Source organism: Euprymna scolopes, chromosome 6, assembly GCF_053919585.1.
Source record: "Euprymna scolopes isolate OS-2025 chromosome 6, ASM5391958v1, whole genome shotgun sequence".
Lineage (NCBI taxonomy): Eukaryota > Metazoa > Mollusca > Cephalopoda > Sepiida > Sepiolidae > Euprymna > Euprymna scolopes.
In genome coordinates this window covers 158,415,920-158,440,424 of record NC_136487.1, presented here as the reverse complement: position 1 = coordinate 158,440,424, position 24,505 = coordinate 158,415,920, and the positions used below count along the sequence as shown (strand labels likewise).

General features: G+C 35.3%; 1 protein-coding gene across 1 annotated transcript in view; it reads right to left on the bottom strand.

The window, feature by feature from the left end:
- Window positions 1-24,505, bottom strand: part of LOC145278086 (Y+L amino acid transporter 2-like) — a 107,323-nt gene that overhangs the window by 60,061 nt on the left and 22,757 nt on the right. The window contains exon 5 of the mRNA XM_080130351.1: window positions 24,079-24,123. Within this exon, the coding sequence (XP_079986477.1) occupies window positions 24,079-24,123 (45 nt within the window). The remainder of the gene's footprint in view (window positions 1-24,078; window positions 24,124-24,505) is intronic.

Below are 24,505 nucleotides of genomic sequence, written 5' to 3'. Positions count from 1 at the left end.
TTACAAAGACCAACAACTTCTACGGACTGCCTAAAATACACAAATCTGGCACAATAAAACTTGCCATCGATACACAAAACTCAGAATATATTAGCGCTCCAAACCCTAGTGACCTTACATTTAGACCCATTGTAGCAGGACCAGCCTGTCCGACAAGCAGACTTAGCAACTTAATAGACATCTTATTACAACCTTTCACAGATCAAGTTAAGAGCTACATAAGGGACGACATCCATTTTCTTACTACCTTACCACATACAGTAGAAAACGGGACACTATTAGTTACATTTGACGTTAGCAGTTTATATAGTAATATACCCCATGAATTAGGAAAAGAAGCAATACTATTTTGGATCAACAGACACGCACAAACACTACATCCCAGATTCACAAAGCAGTTCATTATCGATAGTATAGACATAATTCTAAATAATAATTCCTTCGAATTCAACAATACCAACTACATCCAAACACTAGGTACAGCAATGGGAACGAAAATGGCACCGACTTACGCAACCCTTACATTAGCCTACCTAGAAGAAACCTTATATAAAAAAATAGAACAAAAATTTGGCCACAGCACTAAAATACTGTTTGTAGAATCATGGAAAAGGTACTTAGATGACTGCTTCATCCTATGGAAACCCACATGGGGGGACATCACAGACTTACACACCATACTCCAGAACCTACACTCAAAAATTAAATTCACCATAGAACAAAGCTCTACAGAATTACCTTTCCTAGACATACTGATAAAGATTAAAGACAATAACATTATCACAGACATTTACCGCAAACCTACAGACACCCAACAATACCTACACTTTAAAAGTCACCACCCTAAAAGCTGCATTAAATCAATTCCCTACACCCTAGCACGTAGAATCTGCACCATAATCACGGACAATAACCTTCGAAAAATCCGACTCAAGGAACTACGAATAAATTTAAGAAAAAGAAAATACCCATCACAACTTATAGACAAAGGGATCCAACTTGCGACAAATATACCAGTAGAAGATTTGAGAACCCCTAAAGAACGAAACAAAGAACAAATCCTAACATACGTCTCCACACACAACACAAACAACCCAGAGCTTTTCACAGAGATAACGAAAAACCTCGTCCTACTTAACCAAAACAGCAAACTAAACAATTTCCTTAAAACAACAAAAATAATAAAAAGCAAACGCCAACCCAAAAACCTAAAACGCATTCTTACCTCATCCAAACTCAATCAAGACGCAACAAAAGGAGTCACAAAATGCAACAAACAACGATGTGGAGTCTGCAACATAATATTAGAGGGAAACACATACACATTTACGAACCCCATACAAACATTCAAAATTAAAAAAAAACTAGATTGCATCTCAAAAAACGTAATCTATGTAATAAAATGTCCAACATGCGATAAATCCTACATAGGCGCTACAAAAAGCCTTAGTAATAGAGTAGCCATACACCGATCCAACATCAAAATCGCGGAAAATAGACACCTACATGTATCACAACATATACACACATGCAGTGGAGGCAGATTCGAGATAATGCCCATCTTCCAAACTGACAACTACTTCTACTTGCTAACACAAGAAAAAAATTTCATAGCAAAGTTTAACCCCGCCTTAAACATCTCTCCATAATTATACACATAAATAGGCAAAACAAAAAATACACTTACACGCATGCATGCTTGGGTAGGTGTGCACCCTCACACACGAAACAACAAAAAAGCACAATAAAGCACACGCACACTTTCGCGGGTGCGCGCGCCCATACCCAGTACAGTACCATTTCTCTTAACTAAACAAACAACTAGAAATTAAACGTATGTATGTGTATGTGCGCGCGTGTGTGCGTGTGTATATGTGTGTGTGCGTGGTTGTGCACATATGATTGTGTATGCGTGTGTGTATAATTATATATCATCTGTTATCTATGCTACATCTTGTTTGTATGTATACGTGCACTTATGTTTGGGTGACCGAATCCATGTATGCATATGTGCTTGGATTGGAAAGGAAACTTCAACCAATATATACATAAGGTGGAATGTATGAATATGTATGTATGTGTGTGATTGTGAGTGCATGTGCCCATATATATATATATGGGTGGATGAGTGTATACACATCCGTATGTGTGTGTGTATGTATATATATAAACATATGTATGCACATGTATGAGTGGGTAAATGTGTTCGTGTGGATATGGATATACGCGTATGTGTGAGCCCCTGCATATGTCTGTGTGTGTGCATGTGTGTGTATGTGTGTGTGCCTACATAGTATGTGGATGTTTGTGAGTGTATGTGCACATACATATATGTGTGTACATATATGTGTGTATGTGCGTGTATGTGTGTATATATATCTTCTACCTATTCTCCATCTTACTTGTGTGTGTGTGGGTGCGTGTACGTATGTCTGAATGATTAAGCGCATATATACATGCGTGTTTTGGTTGGAAAAAAAAAGTATATATATATATATATATATATATATATATATAAAATAAAAAAATAAAAATAATAAAAATAATTGTTAGCGGTGGATGTATGCGAGTACGTGTGTGAGTGTGTAGGTGGGTATGTATATGTGTATATATGTATGCTCCTACATATATTTCAATGTATGTACGTGTGTGTATGTGTGTGCCTGCGTACGTGTGCGTGTGCATGTGTACATGTACATGAATGTATATGTATGCGTATGTGATTGTGTGTGAGTGTATGCTATACATGGGGAAAGAAAGTCTTTAAAAAGAACCCTAAAAAAGCCATAAAAACCTTCACCATATGGACTAAAAAACACTCTTTGAAACTAACTTTGACCGGACACTGTGAACACTTACAGTTGGAGACAGAATGTCTGAACACTGAACACACGCATCGCATCACTTTGAAAAACATATTTAATATCAGCGGAGTCAATTCTACAAACTCCCATTTTAAAGAAAAACTTTTTTACGAAAATATCTGAAGAGAGCACACCCTAAGCTCGAAACGCGTTATAAAAATATTTTAAAATAAAAATATGATGAAAACCTTTAAAAAAAACACAATTGTTGATGGCTACACTCTTTTAAATATATATATATATATATATATATATATATATATATATATATATATATATATATATATATATATTATTTACTTTCTCGTAAACAAATTATATTATGTCACAACGATAACAAAGCTACCGTTTCGATCCAAATATGACCTCCTTGGGTAACTTATACTTTAGGTTGTACCAAGTTGCAAGTAGAGGTCACCAGGTCATATTTTAATCGAAACGAGAACATCGTCGTTACATAATGTAATTTGTTTACTAAAAAGTAAAGAAAATATCTTGCATTTTTATTGAGCATTGTCAATTGGCTTCTAGTCTTGGATATCTGTAACCTGGAACTCTACATAAACCATCACACACACACACACACACACACACACACACATATATATATATATATATATATGTATATATATATATATATATATAAATCAGGAAAAAATCGCTGCATATTGTTTTATGCCCTTTTCAGACACATTTCATTTGTTTAAAAAGATCAACGCTATGGATGTACGATCGGGTATTCTAATCTTTTGTGTATATCTCTACTCCTATAAATTCGGTTGTCTTTTGTGTGTATCAATATTCCTATTAAACCCCCTCTTTTCTATTTATTTAAAAAGAAAATACAATTTTCTTATATCTTGGTTGTGGAATTGCATTCACTAGCAAACGATCTTATATATGGGTTGTGAAATTGCATTCATCTGCAAAAAATCTAGCTTATTTACATATTTTTTTAAACATTGATTTTAATAATTACCTATTAGTTGCTTCTGTTAATTAATGGGATAATCATCTTTAGTTAACTATTACCTGTAATTATATTCATGCAAATATTCTACATGATTTATACTTGCATAATATTTGCGAAAAAAGTTTATTGTAAAATCAAAATCGTTTCCATATATATTTATGTATACGTATATATTTTTGTTAAACAAATCTATCTATCTATATATATATATATATATATATATATATATATTTATATATATATATATATAAGTGAACGCGTCTGTGTATCTGTCTGTGTGTCTGTTTGTGTACATTTCCCTGCGCAATAACTCTGTCAATTTTTATTCACATACTCCAAAATTGATATACAGAGTACTGAGATTTTAAAAATCTTTGTGATCGGTTTTCGGACAAAAATTTGGCTTTTTAACTCCTCCAATAATTTGGGGTCTAAACACTTAAAATTTTAGATATAGGTTCCTTGGACAGGGATCTAACTTAATAATTGGATTAGCGCCCTTAATAATAAATGTTAAGGGGTCATAATAGGGGTCAAATTGACCGTTTTCTTTTTGTTCTTTTCGCTTTTTGCTCAGCATACACCTCACACCCGGGAAACGCCGAGCACCCATGCTAGTTTTTTTTTTTATAAAAAATACACTCGCACAATCTATTGGCGATTGATAGGGCAGTAGAGTTCAAATTAAGCAAATGAAAAGAAAACACATGGAATATTTCACACGAATTCCATGAGAAAAAGTTCGATAGAATAGGAAATAAAGTGAAATAAAAGATTTAAAATTAGATTAAAATTTTGATTTTTTTTTTTATGCAACTCACTTTACTTGGAGTCACTAGACCCGCTAATGAGATGAACTTATGGCAAAAACCGGCTACATTTTCAATTAATTCTCGGAGGAAGTTTTTAATGTTTTTTTTTTGTTGTTTTTTTTTTTTTCTTTTTTGTTTTTTGTTTTTTTATGTTTTTTGTTTTTTTGTTTTTGTTTTTTGTTGTTGTTTTTTTGTTTTTTTTTTGCGTGACTGCGACTATTGCTTCAGGTCTGGTAGCGCTGTGTAGTACGATGAAGAGTCATACTTCAATGAGCTATTGCTATTAACCAAACGAAAAAGACTTTTTCACGCATCTCGACAACTTTCTGCTTGAGAAATGTTTCAAAACCGTAAGCGATATCAAAAACGCCTTCAGCGACTCCATCTCCACCAGAACGCAAGATTTTCACGTTGCTGGCAAAAGTGTGTTAATTTCGATCAGTAATTTTTTTCTTGATCAGAGATATGTTCATCTGGATTTAAAAGTTAAAACCCGCAACAACTTTCTTTTCAATCTACTATATAGCTCTTGTGCATGGAACGTGGAATTGCATAATACGGTTCAGTTGGACTAATTGTTTGCACGACTGTGATTCTTGACCGAGGTTTGGTAATACTGTGCTACGGTGGGGGGGGGGGTCTTCGTCACACCGTCGCTCAGTGAGCTATTGCTGTAATCAAACAAATGAGACGCGAATGCGATTAACGGAATGACTTCAATTAACTATGCAAAAATGTTTGAAATGCCTAGTACGAGGGGCGTGCAATAAGTAATGTCCCTGACCTAATTCCAGTTGTCTGATCTTGCTGAAATTTTGCATGTGCAATGATTTATATCTCTACGGGTTATGTGGAAAATTACAGCTCTGAGCTAATTGGGATTTCTGTTTTACAGGTGTTTGAACTGAAGCAGGTGTGAAATGGAGCCTGTTGAATGTCGAGCAGTGATCCAGTTTTTATATTTGAAAGGACGCACACTACAGTAGACTTTTGATAAAATGAAAGAAACTTATGGTGATAATGCCCCATTATATGACCTTGTAAAACGCTAGCATCGTGAATTCAAACATGGCCGGAAGTCTGTGGAAACAGCTCCCATACCTGGTCGCCCCCCCCCCTTCTGCCATTGATGAGGCATGTGGCCGTCAAGTTGAGGCTGCCATTTTGGAAGATCGGCGCATTACTATTCGCCAAATAGTCCAAGATGTCAAGATTAGTACGGGGTCTGTGGAAACTATCATTCATGACCATTTGCATATGCATAAGGTGTCTGCCAGATGGATTCCCAGGTTACTCACACCATTCTAGAAGCGAGAACGCGTCGAGTGCTCGAGGATGAATTTGGAGATGTGCCAAGAAGATGAGTCAACGTTTTTCAAAAGACTGATTACACAGGATGAAATCTAGGTCCATCACTATGATCCAGAGACCAAAGCCCAGTCAATACAGTGGAAACACTTGGACTCACCATCTCCAAAGAAGGCAAGGGTGCAGCTCTCCGTTTGGCAAGGTCATGCTCACAGTCTTCTGGGACCAGGACGGAGTAGTGATGACAGATTTCCTGGCAAAGGGTACCACAATTACAGGAGCCTATTATGCTTCACTTTTGAGGAAATTAAGGGAAGTTATCAAAATCAAGAGGCGGGACAGATCAGCAAAGGTACCCTCCTCCTGCAGGACAACGCTCCGGTCCATAACTCGCATGTCGTCAGATCAGAAGCACGGGCGTGTGGTTATGAAATCTTCCCCATCCTCTCTACTCTCCTGATCTTGCACCCTCTGACATTCACCTCTTCCCAGCCATGAAGTTGTTTTTGAAAGGAACGCGTTTCCCAGATGATGCAGCCTTGATTTCTGAAGTCACGTCGTGGTTGGAGGACCAACCTGGGGGTGTTCTACAAAAACGGCCTGCAGAGCTGCATCAAACGATGGAAGAAATGCATAACTCTGGGTGGTTCCTATGTAGAGAAAGACTAATAACTGTGCCAAGTTTCGTTGCTCTACTGCTACGGGAAGTGGGTCAGGGGCATTGCTTATTGCACGACCCTCGTAGAAGTGCAGCAGTTAAAATTACTTTTATTAACTGAACAAATAGGATGCGTTGATAAAAATAAGAAACTTAATTCTAATGTACGAACAGCTTCAATTATACATGGAATTATGGAAGATAACAATAAGGCATAAGTAACTGTTGGATAAGCAAGGTCAAGCGTCCACAAGCAGGAAAACCCAGAATAAATCGAGAATAGAAAACAATGACGATGATTTGTACTGGTTATTGAACTTGTTGCCATGCAATCAAACAAAAGGGGAAAATTAATTGTCAAAACGTCACAGCGAATTAATAAAAAAAAAAGACTTGAAAGGAATTGAAGCCAGTTGTTTGTGTTGACGAACAGTAAAAGTGACTGAATTCAAGTGCGCGGCGTTAGACAACACCCAAACCTAACCAGCTTGTGACTTTTCACCGCGAACAACGCAAACATCCGCGATAAAGCTGATTTATATGTTTATAAATCAAAGCGTTTTCATTCTTCTGCATGCAACATAATATAACATGATGACTTAAAACCATGAATGACGAAAGTGACAAATTAGATTTTAAATAATAAATGGAAAGTATTGCTTGTTCGGACTAATTGCCAGATCGGACGAGGTTCATCTTTGAAATATTCTAACAAATTGTGGTCTTTCTCAAGCTATCAAGCTCTAGGCATGATTAAATGTGGTCCGCATCGTTTCTATGAATGAGTGCATCTTTTTTATTGCGTTCTCCTTTTGTAACGCATGTGTTAACATGTAGGCACTCGGGATCAACACGTTGTAGACTCCGTCGCAAAAGAAAACAAAGACAAGTAATAGAAAATCAATTCAATTCGCTGTTTCAGGTGTTATCAAAAGATTTTTATTCTTTTCGTCTCGGCTGTGACGGCACCCAGGTGTCTCTCATGTGATCTTCCTCTTTAACGTGATCTTCCTCTCTAACGTGATCTTCCTTTCTAACACATTCTTCTTTTTATAATCTTTTTTCTTTTTTCCTTGCTGTGACGTTATCTCGTACACGGCTCCGTTGTTTGCATACAGCTGCCATAAATACGTTCGTGCTCTGTTACGCTTAGGAAAGTGGAATTAGTTTATTATCGACTGTCTGGCTGCTCCTATTAAGGAATGCCGACAGTCGGTTCTCGACTATTCTTGTATCCTTCTATGGTTCCTTCTTTTGATGAACTTTTGTTATTCCAACGTTAAACTATGTCTAACCTTGTTGAGGTCTGAAGTGACTAAACAGTACAGAGTGGAATGATAAAATTTTCTTTCTAGAAAAGACGACATGATTCAATTTCCGTTTTATGAAAACTGGTTTTCTTTTTTGTTGTAGACAATCTACTAGTTGGCCAATGGTGTATTGTGTACACATCCTAAGTGAGATAGGAACCTTCTATCATGTCTGAAAGTGAAACAATGTTCAACGGGCGAGATCTTTAGTGTGGTTTCAAGTCAGAGGCACATCAAGCTACCTCACAGCTTCGAAGTCGGCTTGAAAGTCAACACCAAAATGTACCTTGATATGCTGAAGAGTATAGTGTTCCCTGGTGCAATCGGGTGGTTGCTGGCAGACTCTGGATGTGGCAGCAAGACTCGGTGCCGGCCCACAAGTCCAAAGAAACAAAGGCTCAGCTTCAGGGTGCTACGATTTTGTACCCTTCTCTCACGACCGGAACCCACTGGACTACTTCGTTTGGTCATACGTCAAGAACATCACCAACATGACTTCCCACAACACCAAAGCCAGTGTGATCGCCGCCAGCCGCCAAGTATTCGCCGAACTCTCGCTAAAGGCTGCTACATTGAATAGATGTCAGCTCCACTACATAATCAAGTTAACTGAATTGAAGTTTTGCAATAAAAGTTTTAAAATGAACCTTTAGTGTTGTTTTCTTTAGGGTGCCACTTTTATCGTTCCACTTTTTAGAAGACATGCCACACCTGATATTGGAACGCCAACTAAATATTCTAGGATGACATCGCCTTATAGGGTAAATACGCCCAAAAATCTGCCTCCCCCTCAACAATACAATCGACCCAGCGCTATTTTGTCATTTTTTCTTCAAATGTCTTAGACCATTTGGCTAGAAGCAAATTGCAGTATCTGTTTTAACATTACAGTTCATTTTTCCCTGTTCTCAGCGAAGAAAATGAAAATCCTTCAAGACCGAGGCATTTTTTGTCTCATTTCAGAGTGTCTTTATAGGTAGATGGATTTTCCGCATGTTAAAAACTGACATTATCTAACTCTTCCCTGCAAATCGTCGCTCTAATGATGATGATGATGATGATGACGACGATCTAAACGAATCAGTTCCATTTTACTAACACCTTAACATTTAATACTACTAAGGCTAAAAGTATTTCCTTTACAAATTACAAAATATATTCTCAACCACCGAAAGCCATTTACAGGCAACGAGAATTTGAACAAATACATCGAGAAATTTACCAAGACTGCGACCAGGAAGGTGGTTTCCCTCTAACGTGCTAGAAAATTACTCACATTTGAAAGTATCCTGTATTTCCACAACTCCAACATCCGCCCATGCATGGAGTACTGTTATCGTATCTGAGCTGGTTCATCTACCACTAGTCTCTCTCTCTCTCTTACTCTTAGACAGAATCACAAAGAAGTCTCAAATCTAATAGCTCCGCGCACTATTGATCAAGCTCCCGCCTCTGGCCCATCGCCAATAACGTTTAATCTCTGTGTTTATTATACAAGTACTTCAGTGGGATGTGCTCTAGCGAACTCATTGAACTTGTGCTCCCTCGACGTACACATACCCGACAAACACCCATCTAGCAGAAAATCCGTTCCTTTCACTGTTGAGGACAGTAGATGCCGAAAAGCCTTCCACTCTAATAACTTCTTCTCTCGTAAGACTTTGAAATCATCTCCCTGTTTGACTGACTTTATTATCATACAGAAATTTATATGTAATGTAAACAAACATCTCGATCATCTTCTCATACAGTCCCCAATGAAACTGGTCCCAAATAGTTGCCATTTACAAGTGGCAACATGCATTGTTTGTGGTGAAGAGTAAAAAAGAGTAAACCTCATATTTATCTATACTCCTATAAACTTGGGAGTTTTGCGTATTGTATTCATATTAAAAAATCTTGTGTCTGTTGATTTAAAACTAAATGGGTCGTGGAATTGCATTCATCGCTAAAAGATCTTGCGAATATATATATATATATATATATATATATATATATAGATAGATAGATAGATAGATATAGATAAATATATGAAAGAGTTCAAATATATATATATATATATATATATATATATATATATATATATATATATATGGAAGAGTCCAAATATATATACATATATATATATAATATATAAAGCTGAATGTGTGTGTGTATGTGTGTGTGTGTGTGTGTGTGTGTGTGTGGTCACGAACAGGCTCCTATATGGTTGACTATTTTAAAAAACTGATTACATATTATGATTGAAGATGTATCGAGACACAGGAATGGGTATGTTTGATCTGGCAGAACGATGGTTCATTAAAATTGTGGGGTCTGCGTTCGCGCCTGGTCCACAAAGTATGCAAATAAGAAAATTTTAAATTTAAAAAAAAACGTTTAAAAGTGTTTTTGATATAGATGTACATAATAATACTTTGATAAGTATGTTTTAACTTAAATAGGAATGGTATAATAAGATTGTGGGGTCTGCGTTCGCGCCTGGCCTCCATAGAATGGAAATAGGCACAAACTTTAATAAAGACTTTTCATATCTATCTGCGTAAGTATACTTTGATAATTATGTTTCAGTTTGAAGAATGTGGTATAATAAAATTATGGGGTGTTCGTTCGCACCTGACCTCTATAGTATGGAAATATGTCACAAATTTTAACAAGGTTTTTAAATATAGATCCACAGAATATTGTGATAAGTGTTTCAGTGTGAACAGGTACGGTATGATAAATTATGAGGTTTATCTATTTTATTTTTACTTTCATCATATTTTGCTTTTGTTTTGATACCCTCAAATTCAACCCAAGTTTACAACCCTTCCTTTTCTATCATACTTTCATAAATCAGAGTCCATTTTCTGTTTTTGAACCCAGACAACGACGGGTACTTTTGATAGTATATATATATATATATATATATATATATATATATATATATATATATATATATATATATATAAATTTGTTTTTTTATGTATTGATATTCATAAAAATCCCTTTTTTAATTTATTTAAAAAAAAAATACAACTTTGTTAGATATGGATCGTGGAATTGCATTCATCCGCAAAAGATCTAGCTAATGTGCATATTCTTTTAAACATTAATTTTAATTAACTCCCTATTAGTTTGTTCGGTTTTCTGATGGGATGATCATCTTTAGTAAACTATTACGTGTGATTATATCCATGCAGAAATTCTACATGATTTATACTTTTGTAATATTTGCGTAAAAAGTTTGTAGTAAACACAACATATATATGTTTTTTTTTTTTTTTTTTTTTTTTTTACAAAGGCATCACCACATTATCAAGGCCCAGAGGCCACTCAAGGATAAGGGTTAAAGAGTGTACAGTAGAAGTTGGTCAATATAGTAATCATTAGTAATGAAAATTTGGTAAATTTAATAACTTATATGGAACGGCTCATCAAGAACTTATTAACTTTAGACTTGAACACAACCATATTGTAGTCAGCCGGAAAGCAGGAAAACGGAAGACAATTCCACAGGCGTGCAGTTCTAAGAAAGAAGCTTTGTTCATGGAATCTACGTTTAGGTTTAGGCACAGATAAAGAGTGGGGGAAATTATTGATAGTGTTTACAGCTAGACGAGTGTTTCTTGTGAAAGTTTGGCGAGGGGGGACCATAGATTGAAGCTCAGTTGAACACTTTCCATGAAAATAACGATACATCAGAGACAAACTCGCAACATCTCTTCTGTGAGATAGAGGTTGCAAGGAGGAGAAAAGGACATCTCCTACGAGGCTACGAAGTCTATTTTGAACTCTATCAAGGCAGGACAAGTTCTTTCTAGCAGCTCCTGCCCAGATGTGGCAACAGTATTCCATCCTTGGACGTACCTGGCTCTTATATAGATAGAGAATAGCATCAGCAGTGAGATATCTACTGGATCGATAGAAAGATCCCACCATTTTTCCAGCGGCCTTGGCAACAGATTTGATATACGTGTTCCATTTAAGATCAGGAGTAATGGTCAAGCCCAGAAGCTTGTCAAAACTTGAGGCCTCCTGAAGACGAGAGCCATTCATTTCAATTGATGACAAATGTGGATTAGAATGTTGATGATGTAAAGAGAGAAGCTTGGTTTTAGATGCATTAAAAGTAACCAGCCACTCCTTTCCCCATTGTACTACGTGCTCAAGATCAGAGGAGAGAGAATTGGAGAGAACTTGCTCGTTTACTGTCTTAGATGTGGTACCATAAATGGTAGTGTCGTCAGCATAAATGTCTACAAATGATGTAAGGATATGATTTGGAAGATCATTAATGTAGATCAGGAAAAGAGTTGGGCCCAGGATGGATCCCTGAGGGACACCGGCATTAATATTGTGAGCTTCTGATTTTTGCCCCTCAACTACTACTCTTATGAATCTATCAGAAAGAAATGATTTAATAATTGAGAAGACTTTTCCAGCTATACCATAGCTAGCGATCTTATGAAGTAAACCTTTATGCCATACCCTATCAAAGGCTTTAGATATGTCAAGAGCAATTGCCCTAGAAAGATTGCCACCGTCGAGAGATTTGCTAATCCTATGCGATATAACTGTAAGGACATCTGCTGTAGATCTAGCAGAACGGAAACCATATTGAGTGTCACTAAGAAGGTTATTTTTGTTGAGATGTTTGATTACTTCTGTATTTAATACAGATTCTAGCAACTTACTCATGACGCACAGGAGACTTATTGGCCTGTACTGAGAGGGGGATGAGCGATCACCTGAATTCTTAAATACAGGGCATACTGATGAGATTTTCCAGGGAGATGGGAAACTATTCTCCTTAAGACAACGTTTAAACAGTTTTGTAAGTATGGGCGCTAGTTCAGGTTGAAGTTTTTTGAGTACTATAATTGGAATACCATCAGGGCCAGTTGCTTTACTGGAATCAAGGTTTTTGATTAGCTTGGCAACATCACGTACAGATATACGTATATCACATAGCGTGTTTTCTGATACAAGAGGAAATATTGGGGGTTGGCGGTCTTGGTCGCAAAGGGTAGAATTAGCTGCAAAGTTCTTGACAAAGAGTTTGGCTTTGTCTGATGCTGACGAGATTACCTCAGATCCATTGATAATAGTTGGGATGGAGCACACGCTTCTGTTCAGGATTCTGTTTGCTATTTGCCAAAACTGGTGGGAACCAAGCCGCTGCTCAGCTACTTTGGACTTAACAGATTGAGCATACAACTCTCTTGCGTTCCTTATTACTTTCTTACAATGGTTGCTGGCAGTCCTGAAAACGGCTTTAGTTTCCATACATCTATTACGTTTGAAGCAGTGGAAAAAGTGATTTCTGTGCGCAATGGCAGCAGCACATTCTGGAGAGAACCATGGCTGGCTGTTAGGTTTTTGCTGAAATTTTTTAGAGGGTATGAAATGGTCAATACCTACAATTAACCATTCAGTTAGGTCTAATACTATAGAGGACACATCCTTTTTAAACATGGAATGCAGAGGTAGATCAGATATAAATGTACGGAAGCTATCCCAGTCAGCCTTAGTGTATCGATATACTGTACGATGAAGAGGTACGTCTGGGGACTTATTACATTTCATTTTTATCTTAATTGATACAACAGAGTGGTCGGAAGATCCAAGAGGCGACAGAACAGAAACTGAACATAGTTCAGGGCAAGTTGTGAGAAAAAGGTCTAGTAGGCTCGCATACTGGCCGTCATTATCGGGCACACGGGTAGGTTCCTGAACAATCTGAGTGAGGTCATAGGCAATGGAGAAATCATGACAGAACCTCCCCTCATCATCGGTCTTGTTTGAGTGGGTCAACCATTCGACGTTGTGAACATTGAAGTCTCCACATACGTGAATGTTAGCTGAAGGATAAGTAGAAAGGACTTGGTCAATTTTCTCAGATATGCTTTGAAAGATAGTAACTCCGCTGTTGTGGGGGCGATAGAGAGTAAATATAAATGCAGTAGTGTGAGCTAAAGCAACCCGGAAGCACATATAAGGTAAGTTAGGATCTTCCCTGGAGATGTCCCTCCCACATGGAAAGCTATCTTTAATATAGGCACATATTCCATGCCCATGGCGATCTTGGGGGTCAGATTTAGAAGTTAAGTTGGAGTATCCTGTAATTGCAAACTCATCAAGGGAAATAGCCTGTCCAATGCCAGTTTCACTTAAAAATAAAAGGTCTGGTTTAGTCTCCTGTAATTGGGTTTCAACCTCTGGAAGGTTAGAACGTAGACCCCTGATGTTGGAGAAGGAGACATGGTAGTAGGGGTCTACGTTGGAAGTTGGAGAACCGGGTTTAATCGTGTATTTTTTCTTGAAACTTGTCATGATGAAATTTTGGAATTTGTGGACTAGGTCGACAGATTTACTTAGAGCAGGACAGAGAGGGGAAACTAAGAGAGAAAAAGAAACGAAGAATTTTTTTTTTTTTTTTTTTTTTTGTACCACATGATAAGGTAAAGCCGTAACAATTACCCACTAGTATGGCATCGAGAGGCCCCACCAGAAGCTACTGCATGGTCCAGATTCCATTCACCAAATGGCAATACAGCAGCCCCAGTACTTTGCACCTGCTGATAGGACAGCCTCCTTAGTGGTTAATCCAAGGTTCGGGTCCCTGACTATCAGGCGGATAACGTCAGCCCAGACAAAACGTTTACCTCCAGCACCCTTCAAACCCTTTTGTCAGTTTTTGGTTTACAGACATGAAACTAAATATTTTACAGACATGAAACTAAATATATAGGGTTTTCGAACCCATGCAAAACTTTAAACCGGGGAAAATTGATGAAAAAAAAGAGTGAATATATTTTTAAATGGAATTTCCCAGGTGAATGTCGAACGACGGCATTCCGGTTATGCATTCGTAACGTAATAGCTATTGGTTCATATTTTAATTTTTAGCATTGCAGCAAAATGTCTTTATAGCTCAAGCATTAAAAAAGTAAAATCTTAAGCTAAACGTTTTGGTTTCGATTCTCGGTGGCGGCGCCCGTCATTTTTTTCTTTTTTATTTTTTAAATCATTACAAATATAATATATAACTACGAAATCTACATTAATCAAAATATCATATTTAAGCGTATTTTACGGTCGGGAAATGCCGGGCGGCCTCTTAGTACTATAATATATGTATTCATCTATTTATATAAAAATATAATCTCTATATATAAAAGCGAAAATGTATATATGTATGTATGTGTGTATGTTTGTGTGTCTGCTAAAAACTTTCGACAGACACAACAAAAATTCACAAACTCGATATTATATTGAAGCTCCATCCTTCGCTCAAAAAATATCGAAAAATTGGCTAAAATAGTTCATTTTTTCACCCGGAAATTGACAATTTTCGACAGGGGGGGTCAACAAAAACGGTCCTCTCGACCGGTTCTACGCATGCATCAGATGACGTCATAATTTGATTTACTTTAAATAGTTGAAAAACTGAATAAATTTCATGTAAGTCACGTAATGTCAGTTGATTATCGCGTTGGTTCATTATCCAAACGTTTTGGGTTCGAATCGTGGTGTGAGATGTCTTTTTTTTTTTCGATTTTTTAAATTTAAATATTGAACCAGTGTTATTTAAGCCATTTTTCACGTAACGTTCGTTTTTCTGTTTTTTTGTTTTGTTTTTTTTTTACTTCGCTTATCCACCCCCGACCACACACCTAAAAACACCCGGGTACCCACCGATTTTTTAAATTTTAATATCGAAACAGGCTTATTTAAGCCATTTTTCACGTGTTCGTTTTTCTGTTTTCATCGTTCTTTTGCCTTACGCTAGTTTTTCCCCGTTTAATTAAAACGTTGTTTTCTTTTTTTACTTCGCTTATAACAAACAAACCTACGTCGTCGTCGTCGCCGTAACGCTCGACGACTTCCGGGTGCGCATCTGTCAATTTGGTTCTTACTTAAATAAATTCAAACATCTTTCACTAACTCATTCTGGCTGGCCGATTTTATTTTCAAACTCTGCCTCAGGGCTTCCGGTTCGATCCCCCCCCCGGGTTCTTTTTTATTTAACACCACACACACCTACAAACACCCGGTCAACGCCGGATACCCCCGCTAGTATTATATAAATAAACGTCATATAATATTATATAAACACAGGAACACCAACAACAATCTTAACATGCACTTACTACTTGTAATAACAAACAAATAATTATGTTACACCCTTATTTCTAATGAATAGCAGTGTATAATAAATAACATGGTTAGATAGAACAAAGAAAAAAATATACAGGTATATTTTCACTTATCAATAAATAAACAAACAAATAAAATGAATTAATTAATATTTCAGAAAACAGATAAATAAACAAACAAAAATGTAATAAAATAAATGAATTGAATTATTAACATAAAATAATATCTGCATATATATATGCGTATATATGAATGCGCGTGTGTACACACATATACGTAGGCGTGTACGCGTATTCATATTGACGTATACTCCTTAGCAGGGGAACTAATCTAAGCACACGTAGAGTGATCTCCCTTTAGATCATTTGCTTTACCCCAACCGGATATTACATGACACTAATACAGTAGTCAATAACCCCCCTAAGTACACACTTTAAGCGTATATATATATATATATATATATATATATATATATATATATATATATATATATATATATTCGAAATAATGTTACAATTATTCCTAACAATACTTAATATTCATCACAACTCATATTCTGGAAATGGATTTGACAACCAGCCTGTGACACTGACTTCCGAAAATAAAGAAATAAATAAAATAAAAAGTAAAATAGAAAAAGGAAAGCTTCGACGAACAGTTGTACACGTTTCTTCGCCCCCCCCCCTTGAAGATGAGACGCTACTCTCGAAAATTAGGGCCATCAACATCTAACGATCTTGTACGGCACCTTATGTTGGTAAATAAACGTAATATGTAACTGAAAATTATTGAAAATTCTTTCTAATATTTTCATAATTCTTTTATATACTATCTTGTTTCCATTGTGTTTTGTACGAACCGCATTGATATAGGCTTCAAACGCAACTCTTTTCATACTAGGCAGAATGCTTCATGCAAACTACAACATCCTTCTCAAATATACGTCAGTTTTGTAGTCAAGTGGCTTAAGATTATAACAAACTTTTGAAGGTGAACATAAGTTTCAATCAATATGGCAATTGAAAATCTGAGACAGCAAACAAACAACTATAAAGAATAAATCCAGATTAGAAGACTTAAGAATATCGAAACAACTTTTTAACAGCTGCGTCCACTTCACACCGAATGAAAATGTTTGGACTGGATAAACAAACATACAACGCACTTCGTGTAAGCACTGTCTCATGTTGACGTGTTCGACATTGGTTAAATCCGACAGACTATGGAAACTGCTAAGGGTAATAATGTCTTAAACCACACATTTTTACGAATACACTTAGGAATACATAACATGAAAGATATACTACAACGTATAAAAATGGTTAATTGGGGAGAGGAAAATTATGTTCTCAATTCTTTACTAACTCAGTGTTTGAGAGATAAAGAACTTTAATGGAACATTCGAATATCTATGTATCTCATATAGAGTTCAAGTGTTAGCCCCTGGTTGTGGGCCCCTTGATTTCTGAGAACTTTGACTGAAGTAAGATAAAACAAAAAGAAATGAGGAATATAATATTTGTTGGGGTTTTTTTTTTTGTTATCTGAAATAAGTTTTTCATTTGAATTTGAAAATAAAATCAGTTTTTTTTCCATATTACACTATTGATTTATTTATTTATTCTTAGCTTTACACAGGAAAATAGAAAGTGAAACATGTTTACTTTCGGCAGCCTCCTAACTCTCGCTTCCTATATTTTGTCCTTTAGTCCTCACATTCTATGAGTAATATTTCTGACAAATTGTTGTTTTTTGGGTCGAAATCTATCCATCTTACACCTAGCGTTGGCTAGATTTTTTTTACCTTGAAGTAGTATTTTTGTAGCCGTTGATATCAAGTGACTTCATGCTTTGTCTCGTGCGATTTCCATAAAAACACCCCAAACCATTAAAAAACAAAAACATAAAAATCTGTATCTAACAAATTTTTGATTTGTAAAATTCTTACTTCATTTGCTTTTTTTTTATTTTCACAACGTTTCGGCCGATGTAACCTTCGAGCTTCTTCGTGTGGACCTTTTTGGAACTCGTATTTTTTATGTGGAACTTAGAGCGCTATACAGAATTTTTAACTGAATCCTTTATTCAATCTGATTAAGTATTCAGTATGCTTTACTTTTACTTTATTTTACTTATTATTTACTGACCGTGTGTTATATGATAAAAGGGTTGTCCCCTTTTTCATGTAAGTAAAAAAAATAGGGAATTAGTTAAATGTAAATATGAAATAGGATAGTCAAGGATTCGAACTTGCGAAGCTAGATTTGGAACTGAAAATTTCAATTATAAGTTAAAATAAATACAGGATCTTATTGAAATAAGGAATTGCAATTGTTTAGCTTACATATCTGTATATGGAAAAGGAATGTAATAATGAAATTTGTTTCTGCGTCTTCGTGTTTTGATTCAACAGTATTGTCCATTATGTTATAAGAACTTTGTGAAAATCATCTCAAAAATAGGTAAGAAATATATGTATCAATATTTATAGAAACACTCCCGCTTATACAGAACTGTCTCTCTCTTTATATATATATGTTTATGTCTTCAATATGCTATCTTACAACATGAACATCATAAAGACATATGAACACTCAACATATGAACACTCCTAAGACCCTAATCTCTCACTAAGACTGTCTATCACACTAAGACTCTCCTAAAACGAACAACAATACAGAATATAAGACATCTTAATAATAACACCCAGTACGTAACATATTTGTAATTTGGTGAACATGACTAGTTCACTCAAGCAAGGGTGGGTTTGAAACAAAAAAAAAGAAACTGGCGTTACCACGGTAACAACGTAAGGGTCCATTAAAAAACAGAAAAAAAACACAAAGGAAAAGAATGCAAAATGAAATAAAACAATAATTAAGAAGAAAAAAAGGAGAAGCACAGTATTAAAGAAAAAAATGAACACACACATACACACAATAGAACAAAGGTATACAAGAAAATTAGAAAAGAGGCTGATATGCCGCAAATAGAAAACATACATAATTAATGGAAAGAATTTTTTTCACCATGCATTTCATTCATTTAAAGATGGTTTAAATATACACACACACGCAGAAATTTTAAGCAGAAAAAAAATTTAAAAAATAAAGAGATTGTTATGTTCAGATATATTAAACGAGATGAAAAATTTTGTTTTGATAATTGTTGAATTCGATTAATAGATTGTTTTGGAAATATGAACTCACACGAACACAGAGAAAGAAAAATTAAGTCAGTATCTCATTCATAAAAATTTGTATAAAAAATGTCTTGCTTAATGAATGTTTACATATGTCAATCAAAAAATTTCAGAAGTATTGTGTACTTAAGACTGTGTTTCGTTCGAAAACGAAAATACGCTATGATAAAAATAAGATGCAGAAATGTGAAACTGTTGAACTTTCCAGCGTTTAATGTGGTTGATTGTTTTGTCTTTGAAAAAAGGGACAATTCATTGTTTTTGTGTTAACGGACTTTGTGTTACAGAAAAAAAAATTTTTCTTTCTTTTCTTGAGAAAAGTTACAACTGTTTGTGAAAATCATAGTTTAAATGTATAATGTAACGTATTTTTTAAAATGTTTTTGTATTGTAAAATGTCTTAAATGTATGTAAATGTTATGTTTTTGCGACAGGAATTCAAAGTCATTATTAGGTATATAAATTAGAATTGAAATGATCTAGGAGAAAATAAGATTAATTACGACGAATGGTTGGCTTAGAAATCAGTTATAATTTTAGAGAGGGGACAAAATAAATTGCGTGACGGGTATTTAGAGAGTTTTCAGATGTGATAAGCTGAAAGAAAGAATTTTTTTTGACAATTGTTTTTTTTATGATGCCCATAACATTTTTCCCAAGAAGAGTAATTTGGTAGGGAGATGATACGCACTAGAGGTGCCCCTAATTCGAAAAATACATATGGGAACCTGCGATATTGTGTGCTTTTAAAGCAGGCCGAATGTACCGATTTTGAGCAAAGAAATAAGTCTCGACACAATAAGTTAAAAAAAGCAGGCGTTGGACAGATACGAGAATTCTTATGAAAAAAGGGCTATGAGAGCCCGAATGCTAATCACATATAGCATAATGAAGTGAGAGAAAAGTAAAATATAACGTAAGTACGTAGGAAGATATAACCTTGTATGTATTTTTTTTTTTAGAGACGCATGAATGTGGGATATCTCTGCTGTATCTTAGAAGCTCTGATGAGGGAAAAGAGAAATCACAAAACGCGGGCCATTAGATAGAATTTAGTGCGCAAATAAGTATTGTGGCGCAAAAGGTTTTAGTTAGTTAAGGGTGATATTTCTAGGTTTTCATCAAGTTCCAAGGGTCCAAGCAAGGAAATCCGAGCGAATCAGTGGATGAAAGGTATATCTTAAACTTTGGAAGCCAACCACAAAGATAAATGAGCTGTAAGAATGTCCCAAAAAGAAAAGTTAGTTACAAAACGAAAACAAAGCTCTAATGAATGGAAGAACCATACGGAAGAAAGGATCAAGGACACATTTGGACGAAGAGTCGTCGATTTCGTAAAGAGGTAAAATGAAACCTCAGTTTACGGCATAAGGGTGGAAGCAGCTGACATGAGTTATAGGAGGTACTACCCTACACCCAAAAGGAATATGCCAGGGAGATCAGATAGAGAGTCTTGTCTAAAAAAAAATAAAAATAAAATTATGAAGTCAGTTAGAAAAGGTTTCGTTTTTGTTTTATGGTGTCTGATCTTTCTTAGCTAAGTGGTTATATAGACAAAATGTACTAAAATTTAAAAATGCATGCATTTTTTTTTTATATGAGAGGAAGGGATGTTACATGATAAAAGGGCTGCCCCCTTTTTATGTAAGTAAAAAATAGGGAATTAGTTAAATATAAATATGAAATAGGATAGTCAAGGATTAGAACTTGCGAAGCTAGATTTGGAATTGAAAATTCCAATCATAAGTTAAAATAAATACAGAATGTTATTGAAATAAGGAATTGCAATTGTTTAGCTTGTATATGGAAAAGGAATATAATAATGAAATTTGTTTCTGTTAAGGAATTTAATCGTCAATTGAAATTGTAAACATATTTTATAAAAATGTTATTTGAAAAATAGGTTACTGAACTCGGGGTCATGTCAAGTTTGGCAACATGACGCATGTCCACCAACGTGCTTTATGAGCACATGTTTAATCATGCGATGACGTGACTAGTTCTCAATGTAGGTACAGTTTTTAGATGCAGTTTGAGAGTCTGGGAGAAGAGTCGGAGAGAAGCAGAGAGGTTCAGACCGATTCTCCGTTAGAATCAAGACACCCTCTAGAAGCGAGAGCGTTTTAGAAATAACCATGTAAAGAAACTTTGAATTCCTCAAGCAAAATCATGGACCGGTCATGAAATAAAGGACGTCATCATCTTTGTGTATCTGCGTCTTTGTGTTGTGATTCAACAGAAAAGGTATTGCGCATTTATGTTATAAGAACTTTGTGAAAATCATCATCTCAAAAATAGGTAAGAAATATATGTATCAATATTTATAGAAACACTCCTGTTTATACAGAACTATCTCTCTCTTTATATATACCTGTTTATGTCTCCAATATTCTATCTCTTTAAATGAACATCCTAAGACAATATGAACATCTTAAGACAACATGCGACACATGAACACTCTTAAGACTGTCTCTAAATATCACACTAAGACTCTTCCTAAGACGAACAACAACAACAATACAAAAATATATACGTATATTTGCTACTTCTAAAAATAACACCCCTATGCAACACGTGCTGAAAGAATAACGTTATTATTTAGAAAGCCATTCTAATATGGAGATGGGGGGGGTCTTTTTTAACTAATCTGTACTTTTACCTAACAATTTAATAAAAAAAAACGATACAGTAAAAAATATAATTTCATTTGAAAATCCTATCCTCAAATAGCAGAGATCGTAAACTGCACAAGTACCCTGATTTGTTTATTATGCCATGTAGATCTAACTGAACATTCAACGCTTCGGGAGACTGTCGTTAGAACTGATTTTAATAATTACGCAGTTTACGGACCGTACTAAAATGATAACGTTATTATTTAGAAAGCCATTATTAATATAGAGAGGGGGACTTAGATAAGTATTGTTATGTGAAAGTGCAGAATACTTAATTAATACTTATGGAGCGATGCCGGTTGAAAAACGCTAGTTTAGATCTATGTATAAGACACTTCGAAACAGATAAATACATGAGCAACATGCGACGGCGTTTCACGAAAATAACTGGCGAGTCAGAATCAAGTATCGATTATATTGAAGAAAGCTGTCGATAACAGGAATCGAGAAAGGTATCAACTGGACTTGAATCGAAAAATATAAGTAAATATATGGAACCGCACACATCAACGTAGAATGAATACCTAATATTAGATTGATTCAAAAGTTTTGCTGATTTTAAATTCTATCTTAAAAATAAAATGTTTTTAAAAATCTATTCATAACAGAAGTGAACTTTGCTCTCTATAAATTGATTTCATCTGTCAACGAGCTTATAAATGCTGCGCTTGTAAAATTATTTAGGTTTTCATGTGACATGTCAATTTAACTCATGTTCAATATCCTCTTGTCTTGTGCTGCTGGCCTAAAGTCATCTAAATGGTTTTACAATCCCTGAAATAGGTGATACTCTGAGGGAGCTAAGTAAGGCGAATATGCAGGATGTAGTAAGGTTTCACAACCAAATTTAACAAGGATTGGTCAGTACTGTTGAGTGATTACGTGTATGATGGAAGATAACTTCCTTTCTGTTGATTAAAGAAGATCAGTTTCGGGTCAACATGGGTGAAAATATTGTAGAAAAATATGGATGATACTTCAATAATCTGAAAGAAAAAAGTAATCATGTTGATATGTTGAAGTGCTAAAAATGCGCATAGAATAAATTACAAGCTTCCTTCTACAAAGCCGCCAGAACTTTGGCGTAAATCTAATACTTACAAATACGAAGATATTGCGACCCTAGCTCTGTTCTATCGTTATCTTCGTGGCGAATACTCATCTGAGCTTCAATCTATGCCCGTCCCCTGCCAAAATTTCACAAAAAGCACTCGTTTAACTACAACCAATATCAACGATTTCGTTCACTCGCTAAATGTGCTTAATCTAAAAGCAAACCTTTTTGTTTTTCCAGAACTGCTTGTCTGTGGAATTCTCTCCCACTGGCCTGTTTTCCAGCTGACTACAACATGGTTGTTTTCAAGTCTAATATAAACAAGTTCTTGTTTAGCTCTCTCCTTGAATAGTCAAATTCTATCAAATTTACACCACTAACGATCACTGCGTTGTTGTTTCAGTCACCATTTACACTCATTAACACTTATCCTCGAGTGACTCTCGGGCCTTGATAAGTGGTAACTCCTTTGTAAGAGAAAAATACGAATAATCATATATATCCTGCAACAAAACTAAAAGTACCAATTACCTTAAGTCGGAACTAAGTCATACACCATACGCTATGATTATGCAATTACAACAGCTATTGACATAGAAAACAGAGCTATAAAAACTGACGTAATGAACAAGGAGGAGAAAGAAGCAACCTTTTAAGAAGTCAGTGTCCTTAATGATGTTTTGCTAAACAAAACTAAGAGAGAAAAGATAACAAAATAGCAAGGTTTTATGTTCGACATGAAAAGAAACTGGAATCTTAGGAAGATTTTCATCATTACAGTAATAGAAGGAGCAACCTGACTTATAGAAAAAAATTAAAAACTACTTGGCAAATATATTCATGGAACCAAGTGGAAGAATGATGCAAACAACTGCACTTTAAAGATATTTAAGATATCTTGGTTTGAATGCATAAAATATTGGAGAGATGTCTGGACTCCTACTAGATGTCTCATCCTCAGCTAAGGCAAAATAATAAGATTTAAAAAAAAAAAAACGCACAATAACTTGTGACAAACTTATAAAGGCCCCAGTTACCTTAAGACGAAAACGGTTAAACAATAAAGTTGATACTCACCTTCCAGGATTTTTCATCTCTTCAACAAGACTTGTCATTACTTGCCTGGCAAAAGAAAATTATAACTAATTTCACGCACTTATCTCAACTGTTACAGTCTCCGATTAAGTATTTAAAGACGTGTTTATACATGTGGAATTAGTGGATTATTGTTTTACTAAGAACATCCCATGAAAATTCCTACGATCGCTTCCTTAATGTATCTGTTTTTGTTGCTAATTAATGCATTCACAATTTTATTATACTAGTATAAATATGCAACTGTTAATCACATAATTTTGCTGGTGTTTTTAGTTACTGAACAGTCGATTGTGACAATTTTGAAAAAAGAATTTCATTGGTAACATTTGCTTGGCTGCTCAACAGCTGGATAGAGGTTGGGTGGCTGAACGATAAGGTATTTATTTTGTTGGCGTAAGGAAAATAG